This window comes from Hyperolius riggenbachi, chromosome 6, assembly GCF_040937935.1.
Source record: "Hyperolius riggenbachi isolate aHypRig1 chromosome 6, aHypRig1.pri, whole genome shotgun sequence".
NCBI classification, from domain to species: domain Eukaryota; kingdom Metazoa; phylum Chordata; class Amphibia; order Anura; family Hyperoliidae; genus Hyperolius; species Hyperolius riggenbachi.
Window position 1 is genome coordinate 45,648,300 of NC_090651.1, and position 17,620 is coordinate 45,665,919.

The following is a 17,620-nucleotide window of genomic DNA, read 5'->3' on the forward strand; positions in this document are numbered from 1 at the left end:
TGATAGCTCTGTGTAACCGAGGCGCCAAAAGGATAAAAGGAAGCTAAATGAGCTTAAAAACCAAATTCTTGGTAAATAGAGGAGGCAGTGGTGGACTTACCTCCTCCAAGTAGACACACAACGACTGTAGTAAAGACAGTCTATATATTTTATTTATGAACTCCAAATATGCAACGCGTTTCGCAGGTTTGATCCCGCTTCATCAGGCAATAACAACGGAGCGATAGCATATGCGGTCAGTAGAAGAGTCAGGCACCTCTCAAATACAACAAGTTTATTTTCATACTCCGGGGGCACCTCTGTGAGGTGCCTGGCTCTTCTACTGACCACATATGCTGTTGCTCCGTTGTTATTGCCTGATGAAGCGGGATCAAACCTGCGAAACGCGTTGCATATTTGGAGTTCATAAATAAAATATATTGACTGTCTTTACTACAGTCGTTGTGTGTCTACTTGGAGGAGGTAAGTCCACCACTACCTCCTCTATTTACCAAGAATTTGGTTTTTAAACTCATTTAGCTTCCTTTTACCCTTTTGGCGCCTCTGTTCTCCTGCATAATATTGAGTCCACCCTGGGTGGAGGGTTGAACCTCCTTTTTCTCATCTACAGAGATCGACTACTTATTCCTGAGTGGGGTCAGGAAAATCTCCCCACCTGCTTTTACAGTGGTTGCCTAATGGTAACTCTGGTTTGTGAGTATTAATATTTACTCTATCTAGTAACCATTTACCAGTACATATTACACTATTGGGGCTCTTGGTGTTCCTTGTTTTTACCTTTGTGTAACCATTTACCATTAATGTTCTGAAATGCTTTCTTGACACATCAGTATTTGTCCCGGGCAGGGCTGAGTTTTCCATAAGGCACTGTAGGCACTTGCTTACAGGCGCCTTATGTGGCAGAGGCGGCCTCTCCTCCTCAGCTCACTGACATCAGGAGCTAACAGTCTAATCCCTGCCTAATATCACTGACCTCAGGCACTTAAGGTGGCCATACACTGGCCCGTTTCGACAGCAGATTCGATCCTGGGATCGAATCTGCTGCCAATCGTTCGCGGTAAACGCACCCGCTGATCCGATTTCCTCCCGAAATCGGATCGGTCCGTCGATCGCGCCGTGCAGGAAATTACCCTCGATCGCCCGCGGGTAGGGAGCGCGTCGCTAGCGGCGGCCGATCTGATCAGGTATACATTACCTGAAGCTGGCTCCCGGGCATCTTCTCCGCGCTGCACGGCTCTGTTCCGGCTCCATCCCGGCGCTTCCTGTGTCACTCCGTGATCAGGAAGTTCAAATAGAGGGCGCTCTATTTGAAGTTCCTGGTCACGGAGTGACACAGGAAGCGCCGGGATGGAGCCGGAACAGAGCCGTGCAGCGCGGAGAAGATGCCCGGGAGCCAGCTTCAGGTGATGCATACGGGGAGGGGGGGACAGGCGGCAGGAGCAGCTCAACAGATTGTGATCGGTTTCAGGCTGAAATCGATTCACAATCTGTTTGCAGTAAAGGCAGCCATACGATCCCTCTCTGATTAGATTCGATCAGATAGGGATCTGTCAGCTGGTCGATCTAATGGCAAATCAACCAGTGTATGGCCACCTTTACACCCTAATCCTTGTCTCATGTCACTAAGGATCATATGAGACAGTGATTAGGGTGTAAGATTCTAAGGACAGTTAGTGACATAAGACCGGGATGAGAGTTCAGTATATTTTTACTTTGGGTGTGGCCTATGTTTGGGGGGGGGGGGGGGATTAGGGTTATGGCTCCAGAATGTCTGTGTTGTAAATCCATCCCTGGTCCTGCGGAATTTGCAGGTAGCACTGATACTTACATTTCAGCTCTGATTTAATCGCCACTGGATAACATTAGTTGGCTTGGATTTTGTAAAAATCGCCATGTGCTAAAGGTTGGCAGCGCTCACTAGGGCCATGTTGCTCAGACTCCACCCCTTCCCAGGCCTCCTAACTGCATCTCAGTACCCTCGACACTGACCAGCGAAGGGAGGCGGTGACTAGCATGAAAGCTATCCCACTTTCAGAAATGACTGAAACTCTAGTGTAAAATACTTGCTGGAACTTCAGGGGTATAGGTGAGTATTAACCTGGTGGTGGCTTCATAGCGGGGATGTCAAACGTAAAAGGAACCTTAACTGTAAAAAAGAAAAAAAATGAGTTTTACTTACCTGGGGCATCTACAAGCCCCCTGCAGCCATCCTGTGCCCTCGCAGTCACTCATAGCTCCTCTGGTCCCCTGCTGCCAGCTAGTTTCGTTTTTGCTGACTGGGAGTCGTCCGGCCGCCATGTGTACGTTTTTACGCATTCCTGCTGGTGCAGGAAGCTATTGCGGACATCAACAAGTACATTTTTACTCTTTACGGGTGTCATGCGTAAAATTTTACATATTACACCTGTAACGCGTCAAAATGTACTTGTTGTCTGCAATAGCTTCCTGCACCAGCAGGGATGCGTAAAAACGTACGCATGGCAGCGTGCCGACTCCTAGTCGGCAAAAATGAAACTAGCTGACAGCTGGGGACCAGAGGAGCCATGAGTGACTGCGAGGGCACAGGATGGCTGCAGGGGGCTGGTAGATGCCCCAGGTAAGTAAAACTCTCCTCCGGTTCACTTCTGGAATTTCAGACTTTAAAGTCTGAAAGCCACTGTGCCTGCGTTGCCATGTCCTCAATCCCGCTGATGTCACCAGGAGCGTCCTGCCAGGCCCAGTATGGTCTGTATCTGCGCAGTACGCTCCTGGTGACATCAGCGGGATTGAGGACACGGCAACGCAGGCACAGTGGTTTTCAGACTTTAAAGTCTGAAATTCCAGAAGTGCACCGGAGGCGGGGCTGGAGCATCGGTGAGTGGCTGCGCGGGCACAGGATGCCTGCGGGGGACCATTAGAAGCCCCGAGTAAGTTCAACTCATTTTCCCCCGTACCTACACAGTCTATTGTATTGAGCTGAACTCCCCATCAGATAGAAATCTTTGCAAGATGCTGCACACAAAGATGCTGTACACCTGCAACAGATCAGTATCTGCAAAAGATCCGTTCCTGCAAAATGCAAAGTCTATGATATCTGCAGATCTCATATACACCTTGTTTAACGGACAGTTATCTGCAGATCAGATCCACCAGGTTGGATCTTCAGATCTGCAGTTAATTGTCTGATCTGCAGATGATGGTCCATTAAACAAGGTGTGTATGAGATCTGCAGATATCATAGGCTTTGAATGCATTTTGCAGGAACGTATCTTTTGCAGGAACGTATTTTTTCTGATGGGGAGTTCAGCTCCATAGAAAAGACTGTGTAGAGTATTGCTCTCATACTACTTGGAAGGGGGTAAAATTGGTCTGTGATCTTTCATTTTCCAAAGACCTTTTATCTGACGTGTGCACACGCCATATTAAACTGGACCAAGGCGACCGATAAAGAGCATATATGGGAGTTGCCCACCATGGAAGCTCACAGTGCCAAGCCAGACAATCTGAAATATGAGGTTTTTGTTTCCCGGTGTTCTTCAACCTAAAAAAAAAAGTTAGCAAATCGGGGCCTGTGAGGAACTCCATTGGTTTCAGACCTCCAATGTACATGTTGTCTATTTGAGACATGATCACCTTCTTCATGTTCTCTTGTTGCACATACAAGTATTGAATATTGACTAATGATATCATCTTGTCTTTCTGATAGAGTATTATGGCCTCAGTAGGAAAAGTCATGCGAGCTATCCGGGTACTGGAATTTGGGAAGCCTGAAGTACTAAAACTCTTAACAGATGTCCCCGTGCCTTCACCGGTGGAGAACCAGGTATGCATGTCGTAAAATATAGTCAGCCGTTATGTTTACTTCACCCACTCCTCTGGTGGCAGTGACTATATATGCGTATATGTACATAATCAAAGTCTCTGTTATCCGGAAACCACAACTAACCATGCTTGAGGGGTGAATGGGGATGTTTTTCTTACATGGGGGGGGGGGGGGGGGGCAGATTAGGCCATAAAATACTCAGTGTGTCCATTGCCATCTCCTAGCAGCTTTCCGGCATACTTTGTATATGGCTCCTGGAGTGTCCTAACCACCCAACATGGGTCAGCTCACATGCTGGGAACCATGCATGGAGGATGTCAGAAAGTTGCTAGGAGGGACAATGAGGCAGGCGCTGGACACTAGTTGAGTATTTTAATTTGCAGGGGGGGGGGGGGGGGGGCACCAGACAACCCTGCTGTAAACCCACCCCGTTTTTTATTTTTATTCTTTTCTTATACGTCCCCATTTTTTTTTTTCTTTTTACCTGGTCCAGGTGCCTTTGCCTAACTGCAGGAACTGTGCAGTGCCAGTTGTCTAGAAGGGAGGGAAAGTGATCACTGAGCTGGAATGAAAAAGAGGGCAGAAGTGATGTCACTTTTGGCAGCATAGAAAAACAGTAAAGATAGAAACCTGCTTTTCTTTTTTCATATTACATTTCTCCTAATTCTTACAGTGAAAAAAAAAAAGTAAGCTAAATAATCTCTTATTGGATGAATTTATTTTTTTCAGTTAATGTGATGTTTCATCCCACTTTAAGCATACAGTCACACCAGGCAGAATTCACTATGGGGTGCTTTGTCATTACTCTCGTACTCAGCAGTCACTGACTTTCACAAAAATGGAAGTCATTTGCAAAAAAGAAAAATTGTGCCTGTATTTACTTCAAGGGTATAACTAGAGGGCAGCGTTTCCTGTGATTTCAGGGGGAGGGGGGGCCCAGAGCAGTAAGTGGGCTCCAACTATTCCTTTACTCCCTCTTATAAAGGGGCCCATCCTTCAGATCAGGTGTTTTTGTGGCTACACCTGTTGTGGGTGTGAAGGTCTAATGGCCCCACTTGTTTTATGACTCTTCCAAGATGGACCCCCAGGCTATAAGGGTCACCAGGGGTTGACAAGTGAAAGGGTGTAAAAGTTGGATAGGCCCAACAAAGTTTTGCTGGGGGAGGGGGGGAGCGGCGGTATGATTTATGGTAATGCCCCGATCTATTGAATCTGTTCTCCATCCTCATTCTCTGGGCACTGTGCACCGACGTCTTTGCATTACTCTTCTGCTGTCTCTTTGAAGGTCTTGATCCGAGTGCACGCCTGTGGCATCAATCCGGTGGACACTTATATCAGAGCCGGTGTTTATGCTCGGAAGCCAAACCTGCCCTATACTCCAGGCTCAGACGTTTCTGGGGTAGTGGAAGAAGTTGGGAATAATGTAACCTGTTTTAAGGTAGGTATTTAATATATGTTGAGTCTCTTCAGTTAAAAAGCTTGTACTAAAAATGTTGGTTGTGTGAGGAGGAGCAGCCAATGGGGCAAGCAAGCTCGTATGGATGGAGTTTGCTGCTTAGGTGGGTATTTTCATGTTGTTTAAGCTGTAGAGGGGTAGACATAGTTCCCTGGGAAGACCACAGCTGGAGCTCTGAGAGGCTGTGCAGCATGCAGGGCCACCATCATAATTCATAAAAATGAAGTGTGCAGGCCACACATAGTGTGAGAGCATTTCTGGGCTCCTCTTGGCAACCCCTGCAAGATTCAATTTTGAGTCTTGTCTTCTTGGGCCTCTGCAAAACTACCTGTACCCTCCTGATGGGGGCAGAACGGAACAGGTGATACCGCCTCTTCTTATCAGGTACAAGTAACTTATTTCACTCTAGCTAGTCAAGAAGTTTATACACAAAAACCTGCTCTGACAGTGAAATCCCACCTGTTATACATTGCATTGAGCACACTGTGTGGGTTTCCCCCACATCACAAAAAACATAAAGATAAGTTGATTGCCTTGCCCCTAAAATTGGCCCTAGACTAAATGGACATATGACTATGATAGGGACTAGATTGTGAGCTCTTCTGAGGGACAGCTTTTCTGTAAAGCGCTGCGGAAGATGTTGATGCTATATAAATACAAAATAATAATAAAATTGAGTGTATCTTCATTCTTCATTTGGGATTGGGAAGCATCAAAATGCAGAAATTCTGTAGAGGATGATTGATTATTTTCTATACTGTTACTGGTTTTTTGTACGTCATTTGAAATCCCAGTCTTTTAGAATATTTTTTGTTGTCTTTGTTGCAGAAAGGTGATCGGGTGTTTACCAGGTCTACCATTACTGGGGGGTATGCTGAGTACACACTTGCCGCTGAAGAAACAGTCTATCCCCTTCCAGGGAAACTCAGCTTCAAGCAAGGTGCGGCCATCTCTGTCCCCTACTTCACAGCCTACAGAGCACTCTTCCAAAAGTAAGTCGAGTAAAAGACGTAGTTTAGTCATCAATCACATTTTTCCTACACTCCTCTACTTCCAATTTCCCCCCCTAAATTTACTCCCACCAAACCAAGTGTTTTACTCACCTGTTTGTCCAAAAAGTCCAATAAAAAAAAGGCTATAAAAACAGTGGTGAACAGTATATTAGTTTCAACACTATCACGTGGCAGTTAGAACAATCGTGCGTAACTTCCGAGCGCACGCTACGCTGATAGCGTGCGCACAATACTTTTATGCCGCGATGTTTGGGTGCGGTAGGTTTTTAGTGAATCATTCTAATAGTCACAGGAAGTAGAACAGTAGGAAGACCTTTATTTGTATAGAGCAGTGGTTCCCAACCTTTTCCGGCCCGGGGAACACTTTCTGACCATATTTTTCTCCGGGGAACGGCGGGGGGCACGCGGTGTTTGCGCGACCTAGTGGACAGTGCCGTGTGTAGCAGGCTATGGGGGGGGGGGGGGGGCTGGGGTGCGGCTGCATAGCTAGCATAGTTGCCCCAGTATAGGGAGTTTAGTTGCCCCAGTATGGTTAGTATAGTTACCCCAGTATAGCTAGTATAGTCCCAGTATGGATAGGTAGTGCCCCAGTATAGGTAGGTAGTGCCCGGTATAGCTACTATAGTGCCCAGATAGCTAGTATAGTGCCCAGATAGCTAGTATGGTGCCCAGTATAGCTAGTATAGTGCCCAGCATAGCTAGCATAGTGCCCAGTATAGGTAGGTAGTGCCCCAGTATAGCTAGTATAGTTGCCCCCAGTGTAGCTAGTTTAGTTGCCACCAGTATAGCTAGTTTAATTGCCCCCAGTATAGCTAGTTTAATTGCCCCCAGTGTAGCTAGTTTAGTTGCCCCCAGTGTAGCTAGTTTAATTGCCCCCAGTATAGCTAGTTTAGTTGCCCCCAGTATAACTAGTTTAGTTGCCCCCAGTATAACTAGTTTAGTTGCCCCCAGTATAGCTAGTACAGTTGCCCCCAGTATAGCTAGTACAGTTGCCCCCAGTATAGATGCCCAGGAGGGGGGAAGCAGCGCTAGAAGGAGGGGCAGTGGAGGCAGCGGTGGGGAGGGGGGAAATATCCCCCCCCTCCCTCACCTGGGACCCCTCCTTCTGCCTCTCTCCCCCTCCATTTATCGGTGGCAAGTGCGGGGCGGCTCGGCGGCGGGGAGACATGCGCAGGCTTACCACTTCTGCGTTCCAAGCGCCGGCAGCGTCATGTCGTCAGATCTCCGCCTTCAATGCCGCCCACTGTGCTTCCTGATTAGCGGAAGCACAGTGGGCGGCATTGAAGGCGGAGATCTGACGACATGACGCTGCCGGCGCTTGGAACGCGGAAGTGGTGAGTAATTCTCCGCGTGCCTCCCCGCCGCCGACCCCGCACTTGCCACCCATAAATGGAGGGGGAGAGAGGCAGAAGGAGGGGTCCCAGGTGAGGGAGGGGGGGGATATTTCCCCCCTCCCCACCGCTGCCTCCACTGCCCCTCCTTCTAGCGCTGCTTTCCCCCTCCTGCGTTCTACATACAGTAGGAACGCACGGCACACCAGGCAACATGCCGCGGCACACTAGTGTGCCGCGGCACAGCGGTTGGGAAACGCTGGTATAGAGAACTATACCACTGGTCATACCAATTTCAGATTTGATGCACCTGTAGAGAGAATTCCCTTCTGGAAAAGTCTATTACATGACCCCCACCCCAGATTTTGCTCTCTACTGTGTGGTACAGGAAGGGGATGGGAGGAGTCAGCTCTGTGTTCACAGGAAGAGGCTGGCTGCAGTCAACCAAGCTCTTCTCTGACTATGTCCTGTTGGTAATGGGATTGGGAGAGGAATTTGCAGTTAGGTGCAGCCAAACTTCATCAACCATTCACACAGAAATTCACCAAATGCAACCAGAAAGACAACAATAGTAAAAACAAAACAAAAATGGCTTATGTGCAGCGCACAAAATCTGTACATTGGTAATTGTGAAATATTCCACACAATATGCATTAGAGGACGCCTGAACTGAGAAGCATATGTAGGCTGCCATAATTACTTTTCTTTTAAACCATACCAGTTGCCTGGCAATCCTGCTGATCTTTCTTTCATCCGTAGTGTCTGAATCACGGACCCTAAACAAGCATGCAATTTGCTATGTTTAAAAGGAAATAAATGTGAGCCTCCATATCCCTCTCACCTCACGTTCCCCGAAAGCAGGGGTGTCGAACTCAAATACAAAGTGGGCCTAAATTGAGCTCTGGGACCAAGTCAAAGGCCAACCTCAATGCCTAGTGCCCACCTCTCTCCCTTATAAAGTTCCCTGGTATCTAATAGCCCACCTCCATGCCCTATACAGTTCTGGTCTCTAGTGAACTAGAGCTTCCCCTCCAATACATGTATGTTACAATTAGTGTAGGTATCTCTAGGCAGTTCATATAGTGTCCTTTCAATTGAAGAAAGCACCAAAGTTCATACAGTCCTTCAAATCCAGCTCTTATACACATAGGATTCAATACTCTCACCAGATGTGTTGGCTGATAGATTTAAATCAGCATATATCACTCATGAGATGTATACAGTCCCCGTAGCCTTCTGCGCTTCCTCCTAGCATCAGCTCAAAGCATAAACAGGGGGAACAGACATAGCGTGAACCAGTTTAAGGCAAATACATCGTATTACTATCCCTTGTGTCCACCACCGTGCAAAATCCTCTGAGTTGTACACCCTGGTGGATATAAGCATATAATCCGCTCACCAAATTTCCAGGCTGCCCTTATAAAAGACCAGCATGTGCGCTTATTTGCCAGATCTCCCCCTGGGTCTCCTATGGGTTTTCCTCCTTTAAAAGCTTGAAATCCATCAGTGGTTATTACATCCTTCTAAATCTAGCCATATATTGGTTGAGGCACTTGATTCTCTGTCTGGAAGTTTTAATACAAAACAGGTTCTTTATTGGTATATAAGTGTAGACAACGCATTTCACGGGTCTCTGCCAGCTTCCTCAGGTCAATAACACCTTAAGTTAGGATGTTTGCGGCTGGGGCGCCCCAGCCGTATACATCCTAACTTAAGGTGTTATTGACCTGAGGTGGTGATGAACTGCCTAGAGATACCTACACTGTTATTTTTACATTGGCTGGTGTTGAGCGCTACACTAATTGTAACATACATAATTTTTAGGGTGGTGATACCCACCCAAAGTGTTGCGGACCGCCAGATTAATGTGGTTTTGGGGTTTTTTTTGGAAAGAGAATAATCACAAAGGGGACCGCACAAAATCACTAAGAGCTTCCCTACCCTCCAATATAGCTTCTCTGGTGGTGTAGAGTGGGCCAAACATAATGCAAAGTGGGGAAACCACCTGAGGGACAAATCTGACAGCTCAAAGGGCCAGATGTGGTCCACAGGCTGGAGTTTGACATGTATGCCTTAAAGCAAACCTGAAACATTTTTAAAATAAAAGAAACTGATACTTATCTCAGGAAGGGGAAGGCTATGGGTCTTATAGAGCCTTCTCGTTCCTCTCACGGTCCCCTCGTTCCACCGATGTCTCCCCCATTCAAATCTCCCGCCGGGGGAGGCTCTGGAAGTCTTTGAGAGCTCGAGTGCTCCCAAAGACATGCAACTCCGTATTGTGCATGAGCAAGAGATTGTACATGTGCACTACTAAGTCTTTGGGAGCATTCGGCTCCCGAAGACTTTCAAAGCCTCCTACAGCGGAAGAGAGCAGTCTTCGACCCATCGGTCAGAGACTACTAACGGGGGTGACAGCGCTAGAACGAAGAGACCATAGGAGGAACGGGAAGGCTCTATAGGACCCAGAGCCTTCCCCATCCTTAGGTAGGTATCTGTTTTTGTTTGTTTGTTTGTTTTTGTTTTTGTTTTTTTTTAAAAAGCTTCAGATTCACTTTAAATGAAAAACATAAACTTGAAGTAGAGCTTTGCTTCTGGGTTTAACTGTTTTAAATAAGCCACGACTTGCATATAACAAAACACTATTAGCATATAGATAGGGGCTGTTTCACACTGCAAACACTTTTAAGAGAGTTTCTGTTTGCCGGCCATTCAAAAAGCGCTTAGACTGTGCAATCCTAAGAGACGTTTCAAGCTAGAGCAACTCCTTTTTTTTTTTTTTTTAAACCACAGAGGCACTGTATGCAGCACACATTATTACAGTGATTGTGTTAAAAGCATAGAAACGCAGAAAAACAAAATGGCTGTGAAATTGCTTAGCGATTGTGTTTGCCACCTTTCAGCGTGAAACAGACCTTAGAGCAGGAGTGTCAAACTCCACTGCAAAGAGGGCCGAAATTGTACACTGGGACCTAGTCACGGGCCAACCTCAATGTCCACTGGCCACCTTCCTCCCTTATAATGTTCAGTGGTTTCTAATGGCCCTCCTCAACCCCTATACAGTTCCCTGATGTCTAGAGGCCCCCACCCTCCCCTATACAATTTCCTGGCGCCTAGTGGTACTCCCTCCCCTATCCAGTTCCCTGGTGTCTAGTGGTCCCCACCCTCCTCTATACAGTTCCCTGGTGCCTAGTGGTACTCCCTACCCTATACAGTTCCCTGGTGTCTAGAGGCCCCCACCCTCTCCTATACGGATCGCTAGTGTTTGGTGGTTTTCACCTACCTCCCCCATATTGCTTCCCTGGTGTTCTAGGGCTTCACTTCCAGTATAGCTTCCCTGGTGGTCTAGAGAGGGCCAAACATAATGCAAAGTGGGGAAACCACTTGAGGGACAAATTGAATGGCTCTGAGGGCCAGATTTGGACAGCGAGCCTGAGTTTTACCTGTAGGCCTAAGAGGAGTGCATTTGGTGACATTTTCTTGTAAATCTGACCTCATAACCATGTGCATCTTCTTCCTCTTGTAGAGCACATGGCAAGCCTGGAGAAGTGGTGCTGGTGCACGGTGCAAGTGGTGGCGTAAGTAACACTCTGTGATTATAATGCTACAGGTGCGCTATATATGGATTTTCTTTTTTTTTTTCAAAAGAGTTTGCAATTACAGTAGTCCCTGTTGCCAACCGGAAAAGTCTCAACTAACCAATAGTAAACGGGGGAGCCATGGGAGTGTGCCTATTAAACAGCTGCTCTGCAGAAGGGGAGGAGCAGGGATTCAGGCCCCCCATGGTCACAATAGCTTTGCCACTTTATTAGAGACTGTTCAATAAAAGTTAAAGGGAACCTGAGATGGTCGAATATGGATAAAACACATACCTGGGGTTTCCTCTGGCCTGATCGCTCCCACGCCGCCCTCTTCCGACTCCCCATTCGTCTGCAGTTGGCCCCGGAAAGTCCTCTGGTCCAAGGCCAACTTTGCATGCAAGGCCTGGCCGCGTTCACATCGCCTGGAGCGTCTACGCCTGCGTAGTATGCGATGGGAGCAAGAAGGGTGAGCACGTCTGGCCGGCCTGTGCCTTCTCCAGCTGGCACCAGCTAAAGGATTTTTCGGTGAGGGGGAAGGAGAAGGTGACTGAGGACGACTAGGGAACGATCAGGCCGGAGGGGTCTGGAGGAAGCCCTAGGTATGTATACATTCTTAAAGGGGCCCCATCTTAGGTACACAATCTTAATGAACAACACACCTAGAGTGTGCTTTAGATTTCGGCCACTTACGTGGTTAAGTTTGACAAACCTTCTCCAGGTGAGTATCCCTTTAGGGCACATTTTTCCCTACAGGTATCCTTTAAAGTGACCCAGAGATGAACTAATGTAAAGCTCTGATACTTACCCGGGGCTTCCTCCTGCCCCATAAACACGTCTAAGTCCCACGCCTTCCTCCCGCGGTTTGCCCTTCAGCCGCGGCGAGCCCTGGTAACAGGCTCAGTCTATGCCAGTCTGGGTCTACTGCACATGAGCAGACCTTCTGCGCATGTGCAGTAGACGAGGGAGGTCTGCGCGATTATAGGGCAGGCGGAAGCCCCGGGTAAGTATTAGAGCTTTACTTTAGTTCATCTTTGGATCACTTTAAGCTAGCTTTAATGACCTTTTGTAATGCATCAGCAAAGTGACTGTCTGCTCACAAACACTATCACATGGAACTTCAAAAATTAAACTGTTAATTGTGATCTCTTCATACAGTACATCTATACATAAAACAATATTCAAAAGGGTGAAAAATATTTTTTTCTGGTGCTGCTAATATTGTATTTGGAATACGAACAGCACCATCTAGTGACCAAAGGGAAATAAGCACATCTGATTTAAAGTATACAGTATACCATTTGTTTACTTTTGCCTGCTGTGAAGGGAAGAAGCAATTACCCAAATGCTGGAGTTCATATTTCTTCTTTAGGTCAGTGACAGTTATAGCTATATGAGTCCCCTAAACCAGCCAGTGTTTTCAAAATAGAGCATAATGTTTCTCTGAATTTGCACTGGAAGTGTTTACCTTTGGATCATCATAGCTGTAAATGATGATCAATGAGTCTAAAGGTGGCGATACCCGATTCAATTTTTTAGGGTTCATTTTTAATTTTTTTTTTTTTTTTTTTGACCACAGTAATCTGATCCATTTTTCCACTTAAAGAGACACTGAAGCGAAAAAAAATATATGATATAATGAATTGGTTGTGTACTATGAATAATTACTAGAAGATTAGCAGCAAAGAAAATATTCTCATATTTTTATTTTCAGGTATATAGTGTTTTTTTCTAACATTGCATCATTCTCTAATATGTGCAGATTACACAACATTCAGCATTCAAAATGATTCAGAGCAGTCTGTGAACGAATGACCTCTCCTCTGGCAGAGGAAAAGTAAAAAAATTAACTAACAGTTGAGATAATAAAAGTCAGAAAACAGCCCTCTTCACGACTTTGAAAGTCGTAGAGCTTAATGGCTTGTTTGCATAGAGATAACTGGAGTTTCTCAACTCTTCCTGTACTGGAAACAATTAGACTGATGTATCTGATCTTAATGTTTTATTTCTTAGCTGTACTACACATACAAATCATAATATCACAATTTTTTTTTCGCTTCAGTGTCTCTTTAAGCGAATAATCAGAAAAATTGAACCAATATGTATTACGCTTATAATTTTTTTTTACCAGAAAATGAATCAAACATAATATCAAGTTTTATATTTTGCTATCTGACTTTTCCAACACACCCCAATCGTATATACTATGTATGTATGTTTGTATGCATGCATGCATACATACATACATGCATACATGCATACATGCATACATGCATACATGCATACATGCATACATGCATACATGCATACATGCATACATGCATACATGCATACATGCATACATGCATACATACATACATACATACATACATACATACATACATACATACATACATACATGCATACATGAATGAGGTTGCGGCACACTGCTCTTTTATTGAGCTCAGAATTTCCAGCAATACAGCTTATAGCAGCAGTTTCGGGTGAACTTCACCCTTTGTCGAGCTTGACAAAGGGTGAAGTTCACCCGAAACTGTTGCTATAAGCTGTATTGCTGGAAATTCTGAGCTCAATAAAAGAGGAGTGTGCCGCAACCGCCTGGTTTTTTTTTTTTTTTTGTATGATATATTGAGGGTAGGAACCCTCACGTTGCTGGCATACTGAAAGGTCCTTGGTGGTGCTGCTACGCCGTGTGTGTGTGTGTGTGTGTGTGTGTGTGTGTGTGTGTGTGTGTGTGTGTGTGTATATATATATATATATATTCGTTTGTTCTAAAAAAAAAAAAAAAAAAAAATTCTCATCAATTTTTTTTCAACTCCTCATAAAATCAATCATTTTTATTGATAAAAAAAAGAAACAGGAAAATTGATCGATTTTGGTTGTATATACAGAGGGTTATAGTACTATAACAGGTCTAGCAGTTTTCACTCATGGCCAGATATTTAAACAATACCAGAGCCGAGAAAAGGTTTGGGGAAACGTCTTGGAGCGCTCTGCATATGCGCATTACATAGTCAGGACATCATGCGGAAATCGCTCCCGGCCACGGAAGAGACTTCCGGAGGAGCTTTAGGTATGTGAGGAGGGGGCAGAGGAGGACATGGGGAACAGTGGCCATCAGGACAACTCCCCATATACGCCTGCTCCCCCGTTTCTCCAAACCTTTTCGGCTCTGGTATCCTTTAAATAAAAATATACCACTGATACATGTCAAAGCAGTTTTATTTGAACAAAAGGTGGAATTTCACTTTAAAGCAGACCTGAAGATACTATTAAAACTAACAGTTTCACTTACCTGGGGCTTGCAGCCATCGTGTCCTGTGCCGATCCTCCACAATCCTCCGTTCCCCGCCGCCAGCTAGTTTCGGTTTCGCCAACGGGCCACTGCACCTGCGCAGCTCTGGCCACGCGTATCCTTCTTCACATTCCAGTCCGCAATAGTGCTATTGCAGACAGGAACACGGAAAATGGAAACGCTTGGCAGGGCTGCGTAGGTGCACTGGCCCCTCGGCTTACAAGTCGAGGAACGAAATTAGCTGGCTGCAGGGAACGGAGGATCGTGGAGGACCGGCATGGGACAGGACCGCTACTGGGGGCTAGCAGAAGCCCCAGGGATGTGAAAATGTTTGTTTTAATAATATCTTCAGTTCCGATTAAAAATGTGTAGACTAAGTTAGTTATTTTGTTCACTTTAGAACTGTCACGGAACAGACAGGGGAATGGTGGTAGGATCCAACATTCATCCCTCGTGTTCTGTCATTTCACAGGTGGGGATAGCTGCTTGTCAGATTGCCCGAGCTCACGGCTTCCGGGTATTCGGAACCGCTGGAAGCCAGGAAGGGTTAAACTTGGTGCTGCAGAACGGAGCTCACCAAGTGTTCAACCACAGAGACCAGGATTACATCGAGAAGATTCAGGTGGGTTCCTGTGTGCGTCATGAGATATCGGTCTGTTATTAAAGTGTACCTCAAGCTAAGTACCCACGGCCGGAGGGATCAGAGACCTCCACCGACAAACGATGGTTCCCTGATCCATCTGGCTGAATCTACAAGCGTTGTTGGCGCCATTGTAAAGGAACATTCATGTAAACGATTGTTTACACTATTGCAGCAAAACTAACAAAAGTCAATGAGGATCAGAACGATTCTCTGAGATTTAATCCAGCGTGGCGGTCATTCAAAAACGAACAACCGCTGTGGGTGGTCGTGAAACATTGTTTAACGAATTTTGGTTAAACCATGTTGCATGATATTGCGAAAATAAGTTCATTGCGAAAAATCTTTCCAAAGAATCACGTCATGTGCCTTAATGTGAACCCGAGGTGAAAATAAACAGATGAGATAAACAATTGTATTTATGTATCCTCCTACTCCTAAAAATGACTTTTTTGATAACACATGGTTTTATTTTATACATAAACATTTTCAAAGGAGAATGATTTTTTTTTTTTTGCCTCTGCTCAGTGGCCGCCTATTAAGTGTTCCACAGTAAAAAGACATGACCGTTTACCATCTCCTTTTGCTCTCAGAAGTTGTATTCTGCCAGTAAAACCTTTATGGCTGTAAGTTGCTCATCATTGGTTTACTGCAGTATATTGCCAACAAGCTTGTATAAGGCAGAAGCTGTCACATGTCTAGAAATTAACTCTTTCAGGCAGCAAAATTAAAGCAAGTAAAAAAGCCTGGCTATTAATGTTTTTGCACTATATATGCTTATGTTTATCTCATCATGCCACATGTTGCCTCGGGTACACTTTAAGATGAATGAAAGCAAAATATTTTTACTTACCTGGGGCATCCGCCTGTAGTCTGTCAGCTCCCTCAATGTCCTCCCCGTTCTGATGCACTATGCCCCTGTCAGCCCCCTAAAGACTGGGACTCCGCTCTGTTACAGGCTACTGCGCATGCCGTATTTGGGAGCGATCTGCACATATACAGTTTATTAAGACTGTTACCACACTTACGCAGAATGCTCACAGCCCAATGGAGGAGGAGCTCAGCCTGGAACAGTGCATGTGCAGTGGCCTGCAAACCCAGCTGGATCTGCTGGACATCACAGGAGCACAGCAGATTGGGCCAGGAGGACACTGACGGTGCTGGCAGACTGCAGGGGGTTGGAGGAAGTCCCAGGTAAGTAAAACTCTTTTTCTCCCATTTCAACATTCCTTTACAGAGACTCTGTAACAAAAATGTCATGCTATTTTCTACCATCCTACAAGTTCCTAAACCTATTCTAATGTGCTCTGGCTTAATGCAGAACTTTATACCATCACCGTCTCTTGAATAAATCAATGTATCTTTCCTCTGTCGGACTTGTTGTCCTGTGTCTGGAAGGCTGCCAACTCTTCTGTGCTGATCTGTTATGCACAGTCTCCAGGCCCCTCTATGCACACTCCAGTGTGTGTGTGTTATTTACATAAGCCAGCAGGGTCTCTGCTCTCTTATCAGTGACAGAAGAGCTGGCTGACACAAGGAGTGAAAGGAGCTGGCTGACACATACTGAGGAATTAGATACAGGCAGAGCTGTCTGCAGCCTGTCACTAGTATTCAGTGGGTGAGAGCTGCAGGGGGACAGACGGTAAACACACAAGTGATCTCTTGAGATTCAAAAGGAAGGCTTTATACAGCCTGCTTGTGTATGGATGTATTTTCTATGTGTGGACATACTGTACATCAACCTACTTCCTGTTTTGGTGGCCATTTTGTTTGTTTATAAACAAACTTTTAAAAACGGTTTTTGACTACTTTTAATGCGGCGGGGAGCAGCGAAATTGTGACAGAGGGGAATAGGAGATGTCCCCTAACGCACTGGTATGTTTACTTTTACAGATTCTCTTTAAAGAAATTTAAAGAAACCAGAATATTTTTTTTTCTCAACCTGTGGGCCCCAAATGCCTGTTTGTTTTAACTTTACTGAATGTAACTTTATGCATACAATTGCTTATTTTTTTTACAGCATTACTTTATGTAAATCTATCTATACATCTGAAATGTATCACAGATGGTGACATCTTTTCTCCTGTCAGGTGCAGCTTTGCAGAATGTTTGTTGTGTGTGCTGAAGTGAGCAGAATCAACACCTTGACCCATATGCAATTCATTTTTTCACCTGAGTTTTCTCCTGGGAGATAATTTTTCATCTTCTATTTAGAATAACTTTTCAGCACTTTCCAATTGAAAAAGTACCAAAAAGCTACTGGAAAAGTAGTATTAAAACTATTTTCAGTATTTTCTTGCTTGCTGGAGATCTAAAAGGCATTTCATATAAAAATATCACTTTGGAGAAAACTCAGGAGAAAAAGTTAATTGCGTATGGGGCCTTGTCTCTCAGAATGCACTGGGAGAAGGCTACATAACTCCATAGCCTATTATTATTATTTATTGTATTTATAAAGCGCCAACATATTACGCAGAGCTGGACAATAAATGTATGCAATGATACAAG

General features: G+C 45.2%; 1 protein-coding gene across 3 annotated transcripts in view; it reads left to right on the plus strand.

Annotated features, from left to right (window-relative positions):
- The window catches only part of CRYZ (crystallin zeta), a 51,657-nt gene that overhangs the window by 19,913 nt on the left and 14,124 nt on the right, over positions 1 to 17,620 (plus strand). For 2 of the 3 annotated variants that reach the window (XM_068239209.1, XM_068239207.1), the window contains 5 exons: positions 3,686 to 3,802; positions 5,088 to 5,240; positions 6,087 to 6,250; positions 11,126 to 11,177; positions 14,945 to 15,094. In XM_068239209.1, the coding sequence (XP_068095310.1) occupies positions 3,692 to 3,802; positions 5,088 to 5,240; positions 6,087 to 6,250; positions 11,126 to 11,177; positions 14,945 to 15,094 (630 nt within the window). In that variant the 5' untranslated portion in view covers positions 3,686 to 3,691. Of the gene's footprint in view, positions 1 to 670; positions 694 to 3,685; positions 3,803 to 5,087; positions 5,241 to 6,086; positions 6,251 to 11,125; positions 11,178 to 14,944; positions 15,095 to 17,620 lie in introns of those variants that run through there. The other variant, XM_068239210.1, reaches the window with a different exon arrangement.